This window comes from Lissotriton vulgaris, chromosome 7 (genome assembly GCF_964263255.1).
Source record: "Lissotriton vulgaris chromosome 7, aLisVul1.2, whole genome shotgun sequence".
NCBI lineage: Eukaryota > Metazoa > Chordata > Amphibia > Caudata > Salamandridae > Lissotriton > Lissotriton vulgaris.
In genome coordinates this window covers 770,202,237-770,221,574 of record NC_141695.1, presented here as the reverse complement: position 1 = coordinate 770,221,574, position 19,338 = coordinate 770,202,237, and the positions used below count along the sequence as shown (strand labels likewise).

Below are 19,338 nucleotides of genomic sequence, written 5' to 3'. Positions count from 1 at the left end.
TCCTATTATTTACCTTTGGGAGCCAGGGGAGAAATGAAGAACAACATAATAATGTTTTCTGACGATAACGATGAGCATTATGACATATAATCCGATATTTTACTACTGGGAATACGGAGCAGTGCCCAACCCTCTGGAAACCGCGGGTCCCAGTGTGTGATGGAATAGCAGCTGATCCAGGGATGGGAAAAATGCCACATGATCCATCTCACTGTGGCGTGAACATATCGCATGAATATGAGGGCTGAGGGAGGCACCGAAGTGTATGTGTAGCGACAACAATAGCAACAGGATTGGAGACGGAGTCCATAGGGTAAAGAGTTCCTGGAAATATTGAAATGAAGTATCTACCTGCAGAAAGAGCTCAGACGCTGCTAGAGCCAGTCCCGTCCACAGGGAGCGACAGTCGAGCCACCAACTCCGCGGTCACAAACAGGGGCGTACACAAGGACTGCAGACTGCACGCACAAAACTGAGGCATCTAAGAGTACTGTGGGGTAAGATGGCACACGAGAGAGCAGTGCAGCACCAACACAGGAATCTGGAGGTCTACTAGCATCGCAGATATATTCAACAGCACCCAGAGTCAAGTGAGGTATCTGGGAAAACTACTCTGGTCGTGAGGATATCAAGTCAGTATCCAGGGGCAGTGCAGGAGCACTGCAAGTGACATGTAGGGCATCCTGGATCACTGCAAGCACAATTTGATGTAATTGTGTGTATTTTTACTGACTCAGCAAACACAACAAGATGATGAATGGAGCGCTGAAACTTTTCATCTACTTACCCCCAGTCAAGAGATCTGGGTTTAATCCATTGTTCTTTTGCTCACTATGCTACTGCCGTTTGGCCCCAGCCATATGCAAATCAGTCTTGACCCTGCTCCTCTTAGGAACAGTCCAACCCGAACTAAACCAGGTCCTCCATGGACCAGAGACAAGCACCCTGGGACCGGTTTCGGGGTAACACCCCTCCTCCCCCAGGCTAGCTTGAATCCAGTGACAAAGTGAGCAAGGGGCCCACGTCTGGGCATACCCTTGGCCACTTAGGGCAAACATAGCAAACACAACAAGATGATGGCCAGAGTGCTGAAACTTTTCATACACTCACCCACAGTCAAGAGACCTAGGTTTAATCCATTGTTCTTTTGCTCACTATGCCACTCAGTTTCCACCCAGCCATATGCAAATCCGTCTTGGCCCTGCTTCTCATGGGAACAGTTGAGCCCGAACTGCCAGGTCAAGTCCTCCCTGGACCAGAAACAAGCATCCTGGGACCATTTCCGGGGCTTACCAACTGACAGATGACAGATTCAAAAGCACTACAGACTCTAACCAGAACTTCCAGGGCCACAACAGCCCCCTACTGATGCATCCAGAAGCACTGCAGAAGTGTTGAAGAAGCAGGGACAATACTAACCAAAGTATCCTACAGCAATGCAATGAAAACTGAATTTTTTATTTGCAGCACAGCAGGAGCCAAACAGGGTAACGTGGAGCACTGCAGGCATCAAATGAGGTATCCAACCTAAGAAACACAAAAATATTCAGGATAACTGTGGTGTCAATTTAGGTAGTATCTGGAAGAACTAAAGTGGTAACTGAGGCCTCCTAAAGCGTTATTGGCAACCAGGTAAATTACAGATGTGTTGATATGGCTGTGATGATCCTGAAGCACTGCATACACCAACTGAGGTCCAAGGGTGTACTTCAGACAACAACCAAGGGAACCAGGACCATTGCATATGTGGAGTAGTGTGGCTCACTGGTGTGGAGTGGTGTGGCTCACTGGTTAGAGGGAATAACAATGATGAAGAATCAATAACTTTAAGTTTATTAATATCTGTGCACGGACTATTTGTGCATCTAGACTTTAAAGCACAGTTTAAATAGTGACACCAGGAAAAATTTGGGCTGCGGAGAGCACCGAGGCCACAGTGTTGTATGTGGTTCTATATGTGAACTGCCTTATTGTTGAGCAAGCAGCTTGGTTAGTAAGAAGCTAAGTAGCTATGTAAGTTGCAAAGAGGGTTTTTGGCTCCACTTCAAGTTTGTGGGGATCAATCAGTTTGTATTTGTATTAGTGGGAGTGGGAGCGGTCAGGTGGATGAGTCAAACGGCTGTGAAACAGTGTTAGAGGGTGCTTTACTAAAATCCAAAACATTCAATTAAAAAGTAAAACACATCATAGGAAAACAGTGAGGCAGCCAGGCTATACCTGCCAATTAATAGGAGCACTCCAACAATGAAATGTTTCTCTCTTTCCAGTGGTAATTCGGATCTATCTATACAACCCCTTAATCACCACAGAGCATATCTCGCTGGGGTCCACACCTCTCCTCACCTGGGTCGCTGTGTAGTCGAAGGCTACATCGAACATGTAGGACTTCTCCCGGGAGCGATTAGCACGTAGGATGTCATCAGGGTCTTCCAGTGGATCCATGAGCACCACCATCTGTAAGAGGTCAAAGGGCAAGAGGTGAGTAAATGAGTGATATAAACCAAGGAAGTCAGAGGTTCGAATTCTCCAGTTTGTGCAAAGTGAGACCAGTGAGTACGCCGAGTTGAGAGCTGTGGTGGAAGGGAGTCAAAGGTCAGACAGAGGTAACACCATGGAGCACTCCTCTCAGACACAACATGAGGAACTAGAGGCATCAAGCAGCAAGTGATTAAACTGGGACCCAGGGACGAGTGGTGAGAGGTGAAAACACTACATGATTTTGTATTAAACCAAGCACCAAGCGGGTGAGTGGTGAGATAAAAGCGCCTAGCAAGGACTGACGTGATCAGGCAGAGAGAAGTTAGACCAATGCTTCCCAACTTTAGCTCCATCTTTAGTCTGAAGTGTGCAGTTTTCTTGGCATGGCCACATATTACTGCCACTTCATTCCCAATCTCGCAACCCTGGTCGAACAACTAAGAGCCTTGACCAGAATAAAGATGCGCTGGGGCATGCTTGATGGCTTGTGACTTCCGGGGGTCAACTTGCATCCCATCTTGGTTGGAGATGTAGCAGAAGAACTTGATTGAGGGATGAAAAAAGGAACACTTTTCCCGCTGTAGCGTGACCTCATGTTCTGGAAATGGGGCCTGAAGGAGGACGAGTATTCCAGAGAATAAAAGACGTTCTCTTTAACAACACGACCATGGCCTACTTCAATCCTGAAAAGCAAATAGAACTGTTTGTAAATGAAAGTCCAGTGGGGCTGGAGCAGGGCTTAATTTGAGCCAGTGGTTGCAGACAGGGCCCACTGGAAGGAACTCATTTTTGGAGACTGCCGCTTATTCTTCCTCATCAGACTTTGATCCAGAGCATAAGAGAGAAACTCAAAGGGAGAAGGAGGAGGAAGAGAACGTGAAATAAAAACATGATGACGGGAGGAAGCAGGAAAGAACCTGCATTGGTGAGACAGAGGTGAAGGGAGTGTCTGGTATAGGATGAACGAGGCATGAGGCAGAATCAAGACTACACAGCCTTGGTATTTGTCTCCCCCGATATTCATAATGCTGGCCTTGGACTTCTGACCAAAACTTTGGGCTCAGGCAATTACTTTTTTACAAATAAAGCACTGGGCTAGGGGCAGTCCTCACCCAAGTGATTAAGCCTGCAAGTTGGCACAGCTAGCATTTGCCAGCAAGGCGCTAGCCCCAATGGAGATGCACTATGCCCAAATTGAAAGGGAGGCATTGGCCATAAAGTGGGCTAGCTGGCATTTTCTCTTATACTTGAGTGGCAGACATTTGAAAGTAGTCACTGATCACCAGCCTTTCGTCCCACTCTTGTGGTAGTAAGCACCGCATCTAACACCGCGAATCGAGAGGTGAGCCATCAAATTGCGGCATTACCACATGGAAGTGATATATTGGCCGGGATTCGAAAATCCTGCAGACTTTCTCTCCCGTCACCCCCCTCAAACAGGCAAAGCTGGGGGTGACAAGGCCGACATTGCAGAAGGATACATCCACATGATCTTGCAGGCTGCCTGCCCTGGAGCGCTTAGCCTCAGTTACATCGAGAAAGCCACAATAAAAGAATGATGAAGGTGATGGCAGCTGTGCAGGGAGAGTCCTGGCAAAACTTCCTGTGAGACGCCAACGAGAAGCTGGTCAAAATGTGGCAAGTATGCAACAAATTCAGTAACATCCAAAATGGCATTCTGCTGAGGGGAAGCCTACTTGTAATACTTGCCATGCTACAACACCAAATGACACTGCTGGCTCACGGTGGATCCCAAGTAACCATGCTGATGAAGTCCAGCATACAAGAAAAGGTGTGGTTCCCTGACCTCGAGACCAGAATAGATGAAGTGGTGGGACAATGACCAGTGTAGCAAATCACGATCCCTCCTGAAAGCCCGACACCCATCATTAGGGATGAACCATGCACCACCCTGTTGGCCAAATTAAGCCTTGACTTTGTGAGTTTTCCTGATTGAACAATCATGATAGTCCTGATCGACAGCTACTCCAAATATCCCTTTGTTGAAGAGATCATGCATGTGGTACCAGTTCTGAAAAAACCCTTTGCAATGTTTGGCCTACAAACTGAGGTCAAAACTGATAATGGTCCAACCCTTCCAGGATTAGAGTTGAAGGTCTACTCAATCACCTAGGAATAATCCCCCATCACATCACTCCCCACTTCCTGATTGAACAATCATGATAGTCCTGATCGACAGCTACTCCAAAAGATTTATGTGCACATCAAATAAAACACTCAGGATTGCTGCTGCAGAGCACCCGAACCCCGAGATTTGCCTCCAGAAGTTCCTCCATGAGTATCGCGGACACCGCACTGTACCACTCAACAAGCCCCGTGGACTGCGATGTTCAGCGGACTTCGGTGGGACACGATCCCAACATACCCTGGTTGGAACCCACTGCCCTAGGATCCCCAAGAGACTCAAACCCAGGGCACCTGGTGCAAAATGTGCAAGAGCCGGACGTGGCAAGCAAAGAGTCGTTGGTCCTGCCAGAAGACAAAGGCATCATCAAAGATTGCAGACCTGGGTGGAAATTCAGGGCATGTTTCAAACTAGGGGTGTGAACAGTATCAGGAGTTAATGGTACCATGATCACAGCGAGACAAAGCAGCAAGACAGTGGCAAGAAACATCTCATGGTGGAAGAAGGATGACACAACCAACCAGCCTGCCGAAGATGACATGGAGGAGAATAGCTGGCAGGAAGAGGAAAACCATTATAAAACTGTCACTAGCCTAGGGAATCCCAATCGCACAGTCGAGAACAGAGAAACCGAAGATGCTCAGACTATTTGAACCAACGGACGTCACCCAAAATCAGCGGCATCACCTACGGCCTAACCCGCGACTCAGTCAGTGTCTCAGTGTGCAAAATCCAACAATGACAATTTGTGGCTGAGTTGGGAAGGGATGAAGTGAGCCACCTGGGTCTATCTGGGGAGACCATCACCCAGATGTACCACCAAGTACATTCTCTTGTTGTGTGTCGATTTAGATTCCATATGAATTTCCAGATTCATGCCCTTATATAGGTACAATTCACATTACCCTTATTTAGGCATAGAAATCCAGCCCTTCTTTAGGCATTGCTCATGCTAACCCCCTTGCTTGGATATTGATTTCTCCAAGAACTCATTTATTATGCATGAAAATCTATTTTGTGGAGGAGTGTGGCTCAATGGTTAGAGCGGCAGACCCTGATGCAGAGTTCTGGCCAGGGACCAGGGTTCGATTCCCGCCTCGGCAGGGTCTCGGGCTCAATTTCCTTGGACCTGGTAATTCTCGCCTCGGTGCCTATTCTAATCACGGGCCGCACGCTGCAACTCTGGGCAATAGCTTGCTTAGCCTCCACACCGGCCCCAACAGCACTAAGGATGCCTGGCTTCACCCTGGGGGTGCCCAGGAGTGGACACCTCACAGGGAAAGCCAGGACAGGTTCACAGCGGTATGAGTATCAGCGCCAGGAAGCCGTATAGGCGACACCGCAAGGTGATGTCTGGTGACAGTGCGCTCTATAAGTACCATGACATTTACATGACATTTACATCTATTCCTTAGGGGTTCATTCATTATGTTCTTATGCCGGACTTTTACGTCAATACTGGCATTCTTAAACACCTTCAAGGTATAAATATGCCTTCACTTGCCATTGCAATCCACAGTTTGGTGCATGGTTTGACTGCCTACTTGCACGAAGCGGTTTGCCACGGCAAGTTCGGAAGGAAGTCAGGTCCCCAACTGATGTACTGACCAGATGCTGCCATCCTCCTCGCCGAGAATCCAGCTCCAGTGTTTCTGACGCCACTAGCGGGGTGTTAGAGATCGAGACCTGGGAAAGAGATTCCAACCTCTCTCATTCTAAGGTATGGAGCAGACTAGAACCTAGAGGGACTCTTGGCAACTATAGTTAAAGTAAACTATAGCTAAACTAAACTATAGCTGAACAGCACCTACTTCTTTTCTTGTACTACACTTAGGTTAGGTACACTGGGGTAGGATTATTTTAGAAGCACCAGATGAGTATTTTAGCATGTGTTATTTATGTATGTATTTTTATGAATATAGGTCATAGCTACAGACCATGCTATTGCAGTATTATTTAATCCTACTGCTAACGCTGTACGTATTATACTTCGCATTCTGTCTTACGATTGTAGCAGTTCATATCTCATGCATGAGAAATAAGACTGCTCAATAAACCTTTTTTATTGAAATGCCCTTCTACATATTTCTGTGTAAACTCTGTAGAAGCAAAGCATGCATGATTGACTGAGTGAAACGGTTATCTATTGTGTACACAATTCTGAGATTATTCCGATTCTAAGGGAAACAAAGTTGTCATGTTTAAGCGGTTGTCAGAAACTAATCCCTTCTTGTTTATTTGAGAAGTTTCTAGTGACCTCTGAGTTAGCTGGCAAGCACAAGTAATTAAGTTTAATGTAATCAATAGAGACATACTGACCTCAATCCTATATCAAAACTATAGTGTATATTATTCCAATGCGCAGAGCCTATCAGGGATATAGGAACGACAATACACTCTGGCCAGGCGTGGCCAGAGACTATAAAACAAAGGGGCATAGACCACATGGGTGTGTGTGTGGATGTGTGTGTGAATGCCATCTAACAGGCTTCAGGGAGCAAAAGAAGGAACGTGTGAAGCTCCTGTGCAGACATACATCCTTAAATTCCCCAAAGAATTTTGCATTAATGAATTAATGTCAAAAGCAAAAATAGTATAGGCAGAACGCCGGGTTGCTATTACGTGACATTGGGATATGAGAACGGGCGATTATGCACACAGGATTTTTGGAGGGAGGGAATTCTCAAAAATAGTATATATCCAAACTTAATAAGGTCTGTGGTATGGCGTTTTTAGGATCCGAGTGAATTTTCCCGATTCATGACCATATTTAGGTACAAATCACACTGCCCTAAAATAGACATAGAAATCATTCCCTTAATTAGGCATAGCCCATGCAGACCAAATACAGGCATGGCTACTTCCACCCGTCCCAAAACGTCACAACAATTTCTTGGAAAATCGGCTTAAGCAGTCAGGGACCTTCCCTGCTTGAATATTGATTTGTCCAAGAACTCATGTTCTTTACAAAGAACTACTATTCCCTTGGGGTTCTTTCCTGATGTTAGTATGCCCGACTTTACGTCAAACTAGTCACCTTCAAGGTATAAATATTCCTTCACTTGCTCTAGCAAGACACGGTGGTTCGGAGCAGTTCGACTATCTACTTGCCGGACGCAGCTCGCTACAGCAAGTGCCGAAGGAAGCTGACCCTCCAGCTGACGCACTGATCGAGAGGCTGCATTTCTCTCGGCGAGAATCCATTTCCAGTTTCTCCAAGCTCCCCTTGCGGGGTTTTGGGAAATCGAGTCCTGAGACTGAGATACCAGACCTCCTTCATTCTAAGCTAAAGGTATGGAGCTGATTAGAACCTAGAGAAACCTTGGATAGATTCTTGGCAAAAAACGTATGCTACACCACACTTACTCCTTCCAGCGTATTAGACTTGGGCTAGGTACATTGGAGTAGGCGTATTTTAGAAGCACCAGTTGAGTACTTTTAGCCATTGTTATTTAAGTTTGTATTTATATATGGTTAAACCATACAATGCTCTTACAGTATTATTTTATAATATTGTTCTCGCTGTACGCATTATACTTTGCAGTCTGCATTACGGTTGTAGCAGTTCATTTTACTTGCATGAGAAAGAAGACTGTTCAATAAAATCTTTTATTGAAAATGCCCGTCTCTCTATTTCTCTGCACCTCTGTAGTAACGAAGCATGCACGAGTGACTGAGTAAAATACTTATCTATTGTTTCTGTGACTCTAGAGATACATTTCTTATTCTTGGGAAACAAAGTTGTCATGTTTATGCGGTTGTCAGAAACTAATCCCTTCTTGTGAATTTGAGAAAGTTTCTAGTGACCTCTGGGCTAGCTGGCATTCACTATTAACTTTAATATATCCGATAGAGACCTAGTCGACCTCTGTCCTACGTTTAATTTATAGGACATATTATTCCAATGCGCGGAGCCTATTGGGAATATAGGAACTACACTACAGGTCCATATACAGAAGCATTCGTCATGCCTGGCCATGATGGAAAGAAACCCCCTGTGAGTCAAAGTATGTGCTGAGCAGCTAAAAACGAATGGTAACATTTTTAGGCACCCAAATATGAAAGCAAAATCATTTAGAAAAAGAATAAAGGTTATGTGCAAAAATATTTGCCGATCAGTCCTAAATAATATTTTCTTTACAACACAGTCTAATAAAAATAGAAGAAAGGTTTCTCCAAAGACGTCTTCCACTGTGTGTCATCATTAGAAGATAGCTACATTGCAGAATGGATTGGGCCGGGTCGTCTTGTGTATACAAGTCACCTGAAGCAGAAGAATGTCCCGGGCACTCAACACCACTTGCTGAGGGCAGCCAAGGACAGGAATTCGAGGACAGAAAGTGGCCTTTGAACTATGGCAAGATAGGCTTGCAAGGTGAGGGACAATCTCCTTTAGAAGTAGAACAGATAACTAATTCAGGACAACAGAATAAATCATTCATAAGTGCTCTCACTTTAAGTCATCATTTACACATGTATGAGAATACCACTGCTACTACTACAGGAACTAGGTAATCTCTTGATACCAAATTCTTACTATCTGGATAGCTAAAAGCACACACCTTCGAATCAGTATGCGCCTCAACCTGTATTCTATCATCTTACCTCTTTGGTTACCATTGTGGTTAAGCTACAGAGCCAGCCCCGCCAAAAGCAACTGGAGCACCTCTGTGTTTATTACCAGTGGCAGTGAGTGCTTCCCTACAGAACACATTAAAAGCATGCACCTCTTCCACTCGTGCAAACCCTTGTTTGTGGATCCTTTGTACAACACTGTGATGCCACAAACCATCAGCTGGGTACTACACAAATGTCAATGCGAAGACTCCCTCAGAACAATCAATATTTTCGATGCATGGATGGTTAGTGACAGACTGGGCACCAGAATGAAATAAGATGCTGGATTTCAAATAGAAATTAGACCTATGCTGAGCATGCTGTTGGCAAAAGTGCCTAGAGACTGCTTAATGAGGCGCCTATTGTGTTGATAATTTGGCCCTCTAAGGCTGAGCACCACTCCTTAGTGACCTGTTGCTGGTTGCTAGGTACACATATAATTGAGCTGGCATGAGCCTGCTAGGCCCAGCAGAGGGAGGAGGTCATTTATCGCTGAGAGTGATGTTTAATAATAAAGGCAGGAAAGCCAGATCCAATGAAAGGTTTTATATTGAAAAGTATTTACATATTTACAAGTGCATATTTTTCAGCAAATGTCTTCTTTGTCTTAAAATAATAAGAGAAGCATAATGATCTGTACATTCTCTTTATCTCGTCACAAAATGTTGGGGTAACGCCATGATAAGTTGCTAAACAAAGTATATTAAAAAAATAACTTGAGATTTTGCAAGAATTGTATATAGAGTAACTAGTATCTACTTGCTTAGCTCTTGCAGGCCAAGTTGCCCCTTGACTGTGTGCTTCTAATTCATCCTTGCCCACAGGAGTATATTCTTTTTTAACTTTACTTCATGGTCACCAGTTAATTGAGGGGTGAGGGGAAGACATCACTGAAGCTCAAATAAAACGCCTGCTGCACTGTCTGTCTCAACAGAACCCTGGATTCCTCTTGGCTCTGGAAAGGCTCCGCCCCCAAAGGCAATTGAAACGCAAATGTCAAACATATGATCGCCCATCTTTTACTATAAAACCAAAAGTTCACAACTCGTGGACGTCATTTCGGGACTCATGGACGTCAATTTAGCTTTTTATCACAGGGCTTCCAGGTAAAGGGAAGAAAGTTAAAGGGTTCTTCCTGCGGTAACTTCTCTGTTTGGATCTGTTCGGGCCAGCTAGGATCACACATGCCCCTCCACATCAGACCACTGTCCTTTTTCCGACCTCCTCCTCTCCCTTTATGTTACGCTAACACATTCCTCCTGCAGGTTCTCTAAGGCAAACCACAAATATGGAGTGTGTTCAAGTGAAACGATAGCTGGCTCACCTAGGCTTGTGCTCTGGTATGCACTTAAAAGCACGTAAAGTAATAATTGTGGATTAATAATGCCTAAAGTAGGTTTGTGTTTCTACTTCTCCTGGGTGGACTCCTATTGTGTTTATTGGTGGCTGAACTGTGTCTCCAGGGGACTTGGCTTTTATTATTTCTGGTTTCACTCCCTATAGTGCTTTGTGGTTGCTTAACAGTGTCTCTCGTGACTGGGTTTCAATGACTCATGAGTGGATTCCAAAGAGTGTTTACTGGTGGCTTAACATTTCTTTCATAAGACTGGGCTTCTATTGCTCCTGGGTGGACTCCGCTACAAGTAAGTCGTACTTATCTGCGGGGATACCAGGTACCTGGTCTTAACATTTCTTGGCTGCATCCCAACATCTAAATCCAGTTATTACAAGTTATTCCACTGGATTTGGAAATACATGTGAATGGTTTAACTGGGTCATAAACAGCATGTGGATCCCTATTCCATGTTGGAAAACTGGACCTTTCCCCTCCCATTTAACAGATACTTTGAGCAGGTGGTAAAAGGGTTGGAGAGATCAGTACTGAGCAGTAGTGGGGGCAGTGCAGTGCTTAATTTGGTCCAGTGGTTTCCGGTGCTCACCACCAGCATTTAATTGTCAACACCACCACTCATGACAGCTGCCACATGGTGGAGATCTTTGTGTAATTTAAAGATGAGGAGAACAACAGTTATTTATTCATCCAATATACATTAAAAACAACTACTACCTGCCGCCCAAGCCATTCTTATTGCTTTGGGGGCCTTGAACAGTCTGAATTGTCACACTTGTAGCAGTGTGATGGTTAGTAGTTGTGTACTGTCATTGGCAGCGCTGGCCGTGGCAATGGGGTGGTGCAAGCTATGGAGGACTCCTGACGAGTGCCATTGCACCTATTTATTCTACAAATTAAGCCCAGAGTGGGGGCATGGAAAGAATCCAGGGCCAGTAGAGGTTGTTGGCAGATGTGGGAGCATCCTGTAACCCCCTGTACTACAGGAGAACACCTGGTGGAGTTGGGCTGTGCAGGTGCTCACAGTCCCAGCCAGGGCACACATGGGATTATAGCAGGTGCATTTTTGAACACATTAAAATTGGGCCGAGTTTTTACATACCTGGTGCTCCTAGGGCGCAGTAACACCAGGCCAGTTGTGACCAGCCTGAGTTGTCCCAGGGGATACTGATCCGTTAGTATTGTAAATGGATCTACAGCATTTTTATTGGTGGCCTAACTGCATAAGTGCTGCAGGCCGTCTGGGTTTCTGTTGCTCCAGGGCTGAGTTCAGTGCTTAATTTGTAAAATATGAAGTGCAGGTGCTCAAATATTTTTTAGGAGGCCACACCCTCTTCCCTCGGCTCCACCCACTTCCACAAGTGGACCCACCCACTTACTCTAGTTGCCCCACCCACATCATCAACTGGCACTGCTTACTCTCAAGTACCAGAAAACTAGCACATCATGAGTTCAAACAGAGCCTTCGCTATCGCTAGTGATCTAACGATGCCTCTAGGGCAGGTTTCTTCAAACCGAGGGGGGGCTGACCCCCCTAGGGGGACCTCAAGTGTTCGCAGGGGGGGTCGAGAGGGCGCGAGGCTCTGGCCAAAAGAAGCATTATTCTGATAGCAGTGCTTTGTTTTAAGTGATGGGCAAAAATGTGCAGCAATAAGCTTACATCTGTAATGGGTCATCACTAGCTTCTTCTGTCATTTCAATCCTATCGGGGGAAAATGGTATTAGAATTTAACTGCTATGTTTAAATATGTCTTGTGTTTAAATAAGTTGAGATATGTTTAAACATTGCACCTTTAATAGAATAATTTTGAAAAATCTGACGGGGCTGAGGAATTTTATTTCTTTACTGGGGGGCGTAGCATGAAAAAGTTTGAAGACCACTGCTCTAGTGGCTGAGCTCCCATTTTGCACGGGAGTGCTTCATATACAGTTACAGGTAGCTTTAACAGCGCCTCCAGTGGTTTGGATATTTATTGCTCCTGGGCAAACTCCACATAGTGATTTTACTGGTGGCTTAAAGTGCCTTCAGGGTCTGTGTTTCTATTGCTCACGGGTAGACACCATACGACATGTTAGTGGTGGTTGAAATGTGCCTCCAGGGAATGGGCTACAATCTCACATTGGTGGATTCCCACCGAAAAATCCCATTGGCTGATCTTTTTCCTGTCCAGAAATATAAACTTTGGTACACATTCCATATAGAATAAAGATCACCATGGTTACAGTGACTTCAGAATAGCAGTAAAGAAGTGGATGCTCCACAAATCTGACAAAGCTCACTTCATGTCATACGGATTTGTATACAATAGCTGCAAAAGTCATATGGATTTGTATACAATAGCTGCAAAGCTACACTCCCTTTGCATATATGTTACATGTCATCACACTAAGGGAGGAGCATGCTCTCCAGGCACCACATACGACACCAAGTCTTAATACTAAGAGGTAACACTGCAACCAAAGACTTTTCCTCATCAATGCACTGGAAGATTGGGTAATGACTTCCTTGACCAGTTGGAGAGTGTTTTGGGATATCGACAAATAGGAGAGCGCTACAAAAAGGCCACAATACAACACAACACTATATTGTCCTCCTTAACATTGATATGTCTCCATACATTAAATTGAACCACTACTGAAGGCCATATTACAAATAAATCTCTCCTAATTACATATAACCATGTGCAGCCAATCAATGGACATCCCAAACAGTGCAATAAGCATGTGCAGCTCAAGAATGCGTGTAAGTGCCATACTAGAGGTCCACCACGGGTTTCCCGATTGATGTGGAAGATGCAGGCTGACACAGGCAGCAGCATCTCTTCCGTGGCAGTTGGGGGCGGGGCACCACGACTAGCGCCGTGCCTGCTGCTTATATCTGCGGTAGCTCTTTCATTCACGCAGTGGACACGTGATTAGACTGCAGCGGCGCTGACATTTATTTATTATTATTTATAGGCTTATTACGCGCCGGCATCACACCCGAAGGTGTATCTCCGCGCGGAGCTGTGAGGTGAACAGGTCGAGGGAGCTCCTCCTAGAAAAGTGCTGTCTTTAGGCATTTCCTGAAAACTGAGTGACTTGGGCATTCTCTAAGGGAAAGGGGGAGGTTGTTCCATAGACGTGGACCCATGATGGAAAGGGCACGACCTCCCTGTCTGGTCTTGTAATGCCTGGGAACCTGAAGTAGCAGTTGGTTGGTGGACCTAAGGATGCGGGATGGACGGTGGTAAACAAATTTATCCGCCAAGTAATAGGGTCCCAGATTGTGTAGACTCTTGTGTATCACGCAGCAAATCTTGAATTCAACCCGTTTCCGGATAGGAAGCCAGTGAAGGGCCCTAAGGAGGGGGAGGGACGGTGTTCTGGGGGGGTGTTGGTCACCAGCCGAGCCGCAGTGTTCTGCACCACCTGTAGTTTATTGAGCACTCCCTCATTGGCAGCTAGAAGTAGGCCATTACAATAGTCCAGGCGGCTCAGAACGAGGGCCTGGACCAAGGTCTTCCGAGTGTCGTCAGGTAGAAGGGGAAACACCTTCCGAAGGAGGCCAATAACATGGAAACAGGACCCTGCCGTGGTGCTGGCATGATGAGAAAGGGTAAGGTCATGGTCTAGACGAACCCCCAGGTTTTTTACTACCTGTTTAGGGAGCGGGGCCTGCCCCAGGCTAGAAGGCCACCAATCTGGGGTCCAGACATTAATTATGTAAGTCTCGGTGTGCTTTCCCTACCCAGCCATAATCGCAAAGACCGCCTGCTTTCTGGAAGATTTTAAGTATTTGGTTTTAAAAAATAACTTGCTCCCTATTTTTCAAAATTCCCCAGGAGTTTTTAAATTGCTTGTATACTGCCTACCTGCTCTTCCTGCCCTGTCCTGCTGCCTGCACCCTGGTCCACCACGGGTTTCCCGATTGATGTGGAGGGTGCAGGCTGACACAGGCAGCAGTATCTCTTCCGTGGCAGTTGGGGGCGGAGCACCGTGCTTGCTGCCTACATCTCCCTATGTGCTATCCGTCGCGCAGCGGACACGCGCATCGGACGCGCGCATCGGACGCGCGCATCGGACGCGCGCAGCGAGCGCGCCAAATGCAAGCCCGTCTGTCCCGTCCACGGCCGGCAGGGGCCAGGGGCCATGCATGCTGCTCGTTTCCCCCTCGGTTACTCCCCAGAGGAATTACTTTCTCTTCGAGCATTTCGGGCCATCTCCCCTGACGTCAGTAGAATTCTGAAGGGATTAGGGCTGCTATACCCCAGGATCACGGTTGGGAATACCAATCCCCCCACCCCTGATCCCCCAATACTACCCAACCTACTAGATATCCCTCCCACACCTCCCCCCCTGATCAGGCAACCCCATGACAGCCTGTCCATCTGGTATATCAACACCCGCTCAATGGTCAAGCACCAATTAGAGATTTTCTACTTCCTAGACACCTTCAAGCCTGACATTCTACTCCTATCTGAAACCTGGCTGACTGAGGAATCAACCCCAGACATGCTGGTAGCTATCCCCGATAGCTACTATGCCCTTCAGGCGAACAGATCAGAGGCCAAGGCAGGTGGTGGGGTGGCGGCCATAATATCACAATCTCACAAATTCACCTCTCTATCTACCTCTCAATATCCCCTCGGTAGACTGCCTTTTCTTCAAACTTGATTCCACCTCTTCCTCCTTTGTTTGTGCTTTAGTCTACAGACCCCCTGGCCACATGCCCTCCTTCCCGCTAACATTCGGAAGCGCTATCGCTGAACAAGCCATAAATCATGCCAGGGTATTGATTATTGGCGATTTCAACTACTGGCCATATGACGCACATGAAAGCACCTGCTCAGTAGCCTTTTCGGAGTTACTGACCTGGATGAATTTTACCCAGCACATAAAGACAGCCACCCACTCCAAAGGGCATATTCTGGACCAGGTATGGACATCCAATCTGGAGATTTCAGACACTCAGGTAACTCCGTGCACCTGGTCGGATCACCACTTTATCTCTTTTTCCATCCCGACCACCATTATCATTAACCCCCCCCCGACACTGGACAGGCTAGGAATTGGACCCGTTTCACATCTCCGAGCTCTGCTCCCTCTTAGCCACCTCTAAGCCCCCCGCCTCCCTATCCAACGGTCTCCCGGTCTCCCCCCATGTCCAGGCAGATAACATCAATGCCTGGCTGGCTACGGCAAGAGATAAATTAGCTCCCCTCAGGAAGATCAAATTCAAAAAACCACACGACGCCCAGCGCTGGTTCACCAACAACCTCAAGGAAATAAAACTAACCGTGCGCCAACACGAGCGCAAGTGGAGACAGGACTACTGCCCCATAAAAAAATACATCTTCACGCTGGCACTCAAAGAATACAAATGTGCCACTTTAAAAGCAAAATCAGACTATTTTTCATTAAAAGTCCTTAACTCCACCAATAAAGCCAAAGACATCTTCTCCATCATGGACGAACTTGCCAAGGTTGACCGCATCACCCCCAAATGAGTCCCCACACAACAACTCTGTGACTCCCTCAACACTTATTTTATCGATAAAATTACCAACATTAAAGCAAGTATCCACAGGAGCCTCCCCCTCCAGAGCCTGCCCTTGTGCATCGCAATCCTCTCTCCTTCGACTTTTTTCCACTAATCACGCAGGAGGCATTTTCTTCCCTCCTCATAAAGGTCCGATCTGGCTCCCCCACAGATAGCTGTCCTCCCCATATCGCCCAGGAAATCTTTCTCCAGCTCTCTGAACCCCCGTTATCCCCCCTCAACAATTCCCTTGCCACTGGCATTGTCCCCAACTGTTTCAAGACTGCAGAAGTTAGACCCATCTTTAAAAAAGTGGGGGCAGACCCCCTTGTACCCAGCAACTTTCGACCGATCTCGCTTTTGCCCTTTCTGGATAAAATTCTCGAGGCTCATGTTGCAAGCTGTCTGAGTGCATTCGTGGAACACTCGCATTATCTAGATCCGCATCAAGCGGGATTTAGACCCGACCACTCCACCGAGTCCCTCATGCTGGCAGTTCTTGATGAATTAAGAAAGGGAGCAGACCAAAACACCTCACAGGATCTAGTGCTCCTGGATTTGTTGGCGGCTTTCGACACAGTCGACCACAACCTATTGGTCGAGTGGGTAAGGACGCCGGCATCCAGGGCACCCCACTTAAATGGATTTCCTCCTTCCTCAACAACTGCCATCAAGCTGGCTGCCTCTCTGACTTCTCCTGGGAGAAAAAGAGACTAACTTGTGGGTTCCCCAAGGTTCCACTCTTTCCCCCCTCCTATTCAATCTATACATCCATCCATGATCTCCGATCCACGGGGGAGAGGTGTAACCATTTTTAACTACGCTGATGACCTCCAGCTCATTTTCACAATTGACTCATCTCCCCACGCAATGGAGACCTTCCGGTCCACTATGACGTTCTTCATCAGAAACTGGATAAACGTAAACCAGCTAAAATTAAACCCTGACAAGACGGAACTTGTCCTCACAAGGACCTGCCTCAACCCCTGGAACCCAAACTTTTGCCACCCACCATGGGTCTTCCACCCTCCCTAGTCAGTGGGGTCAAAAGCCTTGGTTTCACAATCAGCAGCGATCTTACTCTAAAGACTCAAATCAACTCAGTAGTCTCTTCTTGCTTCTTCCACTTAAGTAGGATCCGGAAAATTAGCAGATTTCTCTCCTTCGAAGCCCTTATTCAAGTCACCCTGGCCTTAGTTATGTCACGCATAGATTATGCTAATTCACTCTATGCCGGAATCCCCGCTTATCAGCTACAGAGACTTCAACTGGTGCAGAACCAAGCTGCCAGACTTGTGTACGGGCAGCCCAAATTACATCATGTAAAACTCCTGCTTAAGAGTCTTCATTGGCTCCCTGTTGCCCAGCGCTGTCTCTTCAAACTGGGCTGCTTGATACACAGAGCCCTGTCATCCCACAGGCCAGTCTTCATCGTCAATAGAATTCAGCGCTATGTCCCCCTCCGTGCTCTTCGCTCTGCTAGCTCCAATATCCTGACCCGCACTCTTTTATATGGAAAAAACTTGTGGACTTCGTTTTGCGTTCCTGGCACCTCAGTTCTGGAATACTCTTCCTCCTGAACTACGCCAAATCCATTCCTATCCCATGTTCAGAAAGTCCCTCAAGATGTGGCTTTTCACCCGGGCCTACGACTAATAGCTTTTCCGCTGCACATGTCCATGCACCCCCCTACCTAGCGCCAACAAACCGCTGGTGAACGAGCGCTCCACAAATTCCCTGTATCATATCATATCATTATCATAGAGGTAGCATATACTACACAACTGTGGATAATATAACATACATTTGTCAAGCAACCTACTGAACATGTAATAACTTTCCTCCTTTCCTACAGGAAATTGACTCTAAATTATTTTCCATAAGAAAGTCAAAGCGAGCCTATTTCAGGAACACCACTCATTGTGTTAGAAAAAATCAGCACATATCTAAGTTGCGTTTGTATAGGCCAAACAGTATAAAGCACGGTGATCATAGTTTATTAGTTGGTGTGTTAAAGTTAAAAAATATTTCAACTGGGAAGAGGTACTAAAGATAGACAACTTGAAGGTACAGAGTCAATTCACAGACCTCTGGTAACCCATGAGTTGTATCCAAGCTAAGCCAAGACAGCCAACTAAAATAGACATAGACAACCAATCGGTCTTTGGTGTCCGATTGAGAGAGTCAATGGGTGCCATTGATATTTGACAGCAAGCAGGGCACGCTTTAGTGCTGGTGGCACCCAGTGTGAGAATCATTTTTGGCACCCCCTACATCCCATTACCAACTCCTCGGATTACCGCACTACCACCAGGCAAAAGTGTAAGTTATTGCTAAACAGCACTCCCCCCCCCCCCCCGGAGATCAGCGCCCCCCCCCCCCCCCCCCACACACAGGTCAGCACTGCTCTGGCGGCAAGCAGTGCTGTCATGGTTGCCGCCTGATGGTCCTGACAGAGACTCCACTGAAAGTCTGAATGGTACCTGGCCTTCATAGTAGATTTCGGTGCTGCAATTAGACAGCAGTGGTCTCCTTCAGCTGGTGGCTACGCCATCCTATTTCTGTGCAACCCAGCATACGCATACCGCATTTGTTTTAAAATGCTAAGTAATACCATCAGCAATGTTACTTACCATTTTAAAACAAATGTGGAAGTCTGCCCCAGTCCTGCTGCCTACCTCCCTGCCTGCGATGCTCTGAGTCAGACACGGGCGTCAGGCAGTACGTTTAGCAAACTGGGCTGACGTTACTGTTTTGGCCCTTTTGGGGGCCCGCGCACAAATGACGCCAAGCAGCGTCATATTTCTAGGCTGCCTCGGGCGGGTACAGTGTAAGCCATGTACCTCCAGAGGCTGCATTGTTTAAAGCTGGCAATGACAACCCCTCACCCCCCCCCCCACCCCTCCTATAACCCCTTGGCCGCGGTGGTAATTCGCCTTTTAAAAGTCGACACTGCCCTTCAGTGTGCGCAATAGCAAGCAGAGGCCCACCAGGCTATGGAATGCCGACTCAGCTGGGATAACGGTGCACTGGAAAGACATCAGGTACGAGCCTGGCTGTTTTCCCCAGCTGTGACAGACCCTTCTCGCTGCTTCACGCAGCAGAAGGATATTTTTGCCATGCCAGGGATTCTTTTTTTTTTTACATCAAAATTAATAATTTTGAGGTTACACACTGACTTACTTAGGGTAGGTTTTTAGGATCTCAGCGTTTCCACACATGCTT

General features: G+C 46.6%; 1 protein-coding gene across 2 annotated transcripts in view; it reads right to left on the bottom strand.

Annotated features, from left to right (window-relative positions):
• KIF19 (kinesin family member 19) overlaps window positions 1–19,338 on the bottom strand; it is a 347,663-nt gene that overhangs the window by 180,650 nt on the left and 147,675 nt on the right. For both annotated transcript variants that reach the window (XM_086930997.1, XM_086930998.1), the window contains exon 3: window positions 2,344–2,454. In XM_086930997.1, coding sequence (XP_086787123.1) covers window positions 2,344–2,454 — 111 coding nt within the window. The remainder of the gene's footprint in view (window positions 1–2,343; window positions 2,455–19,338) is intronic.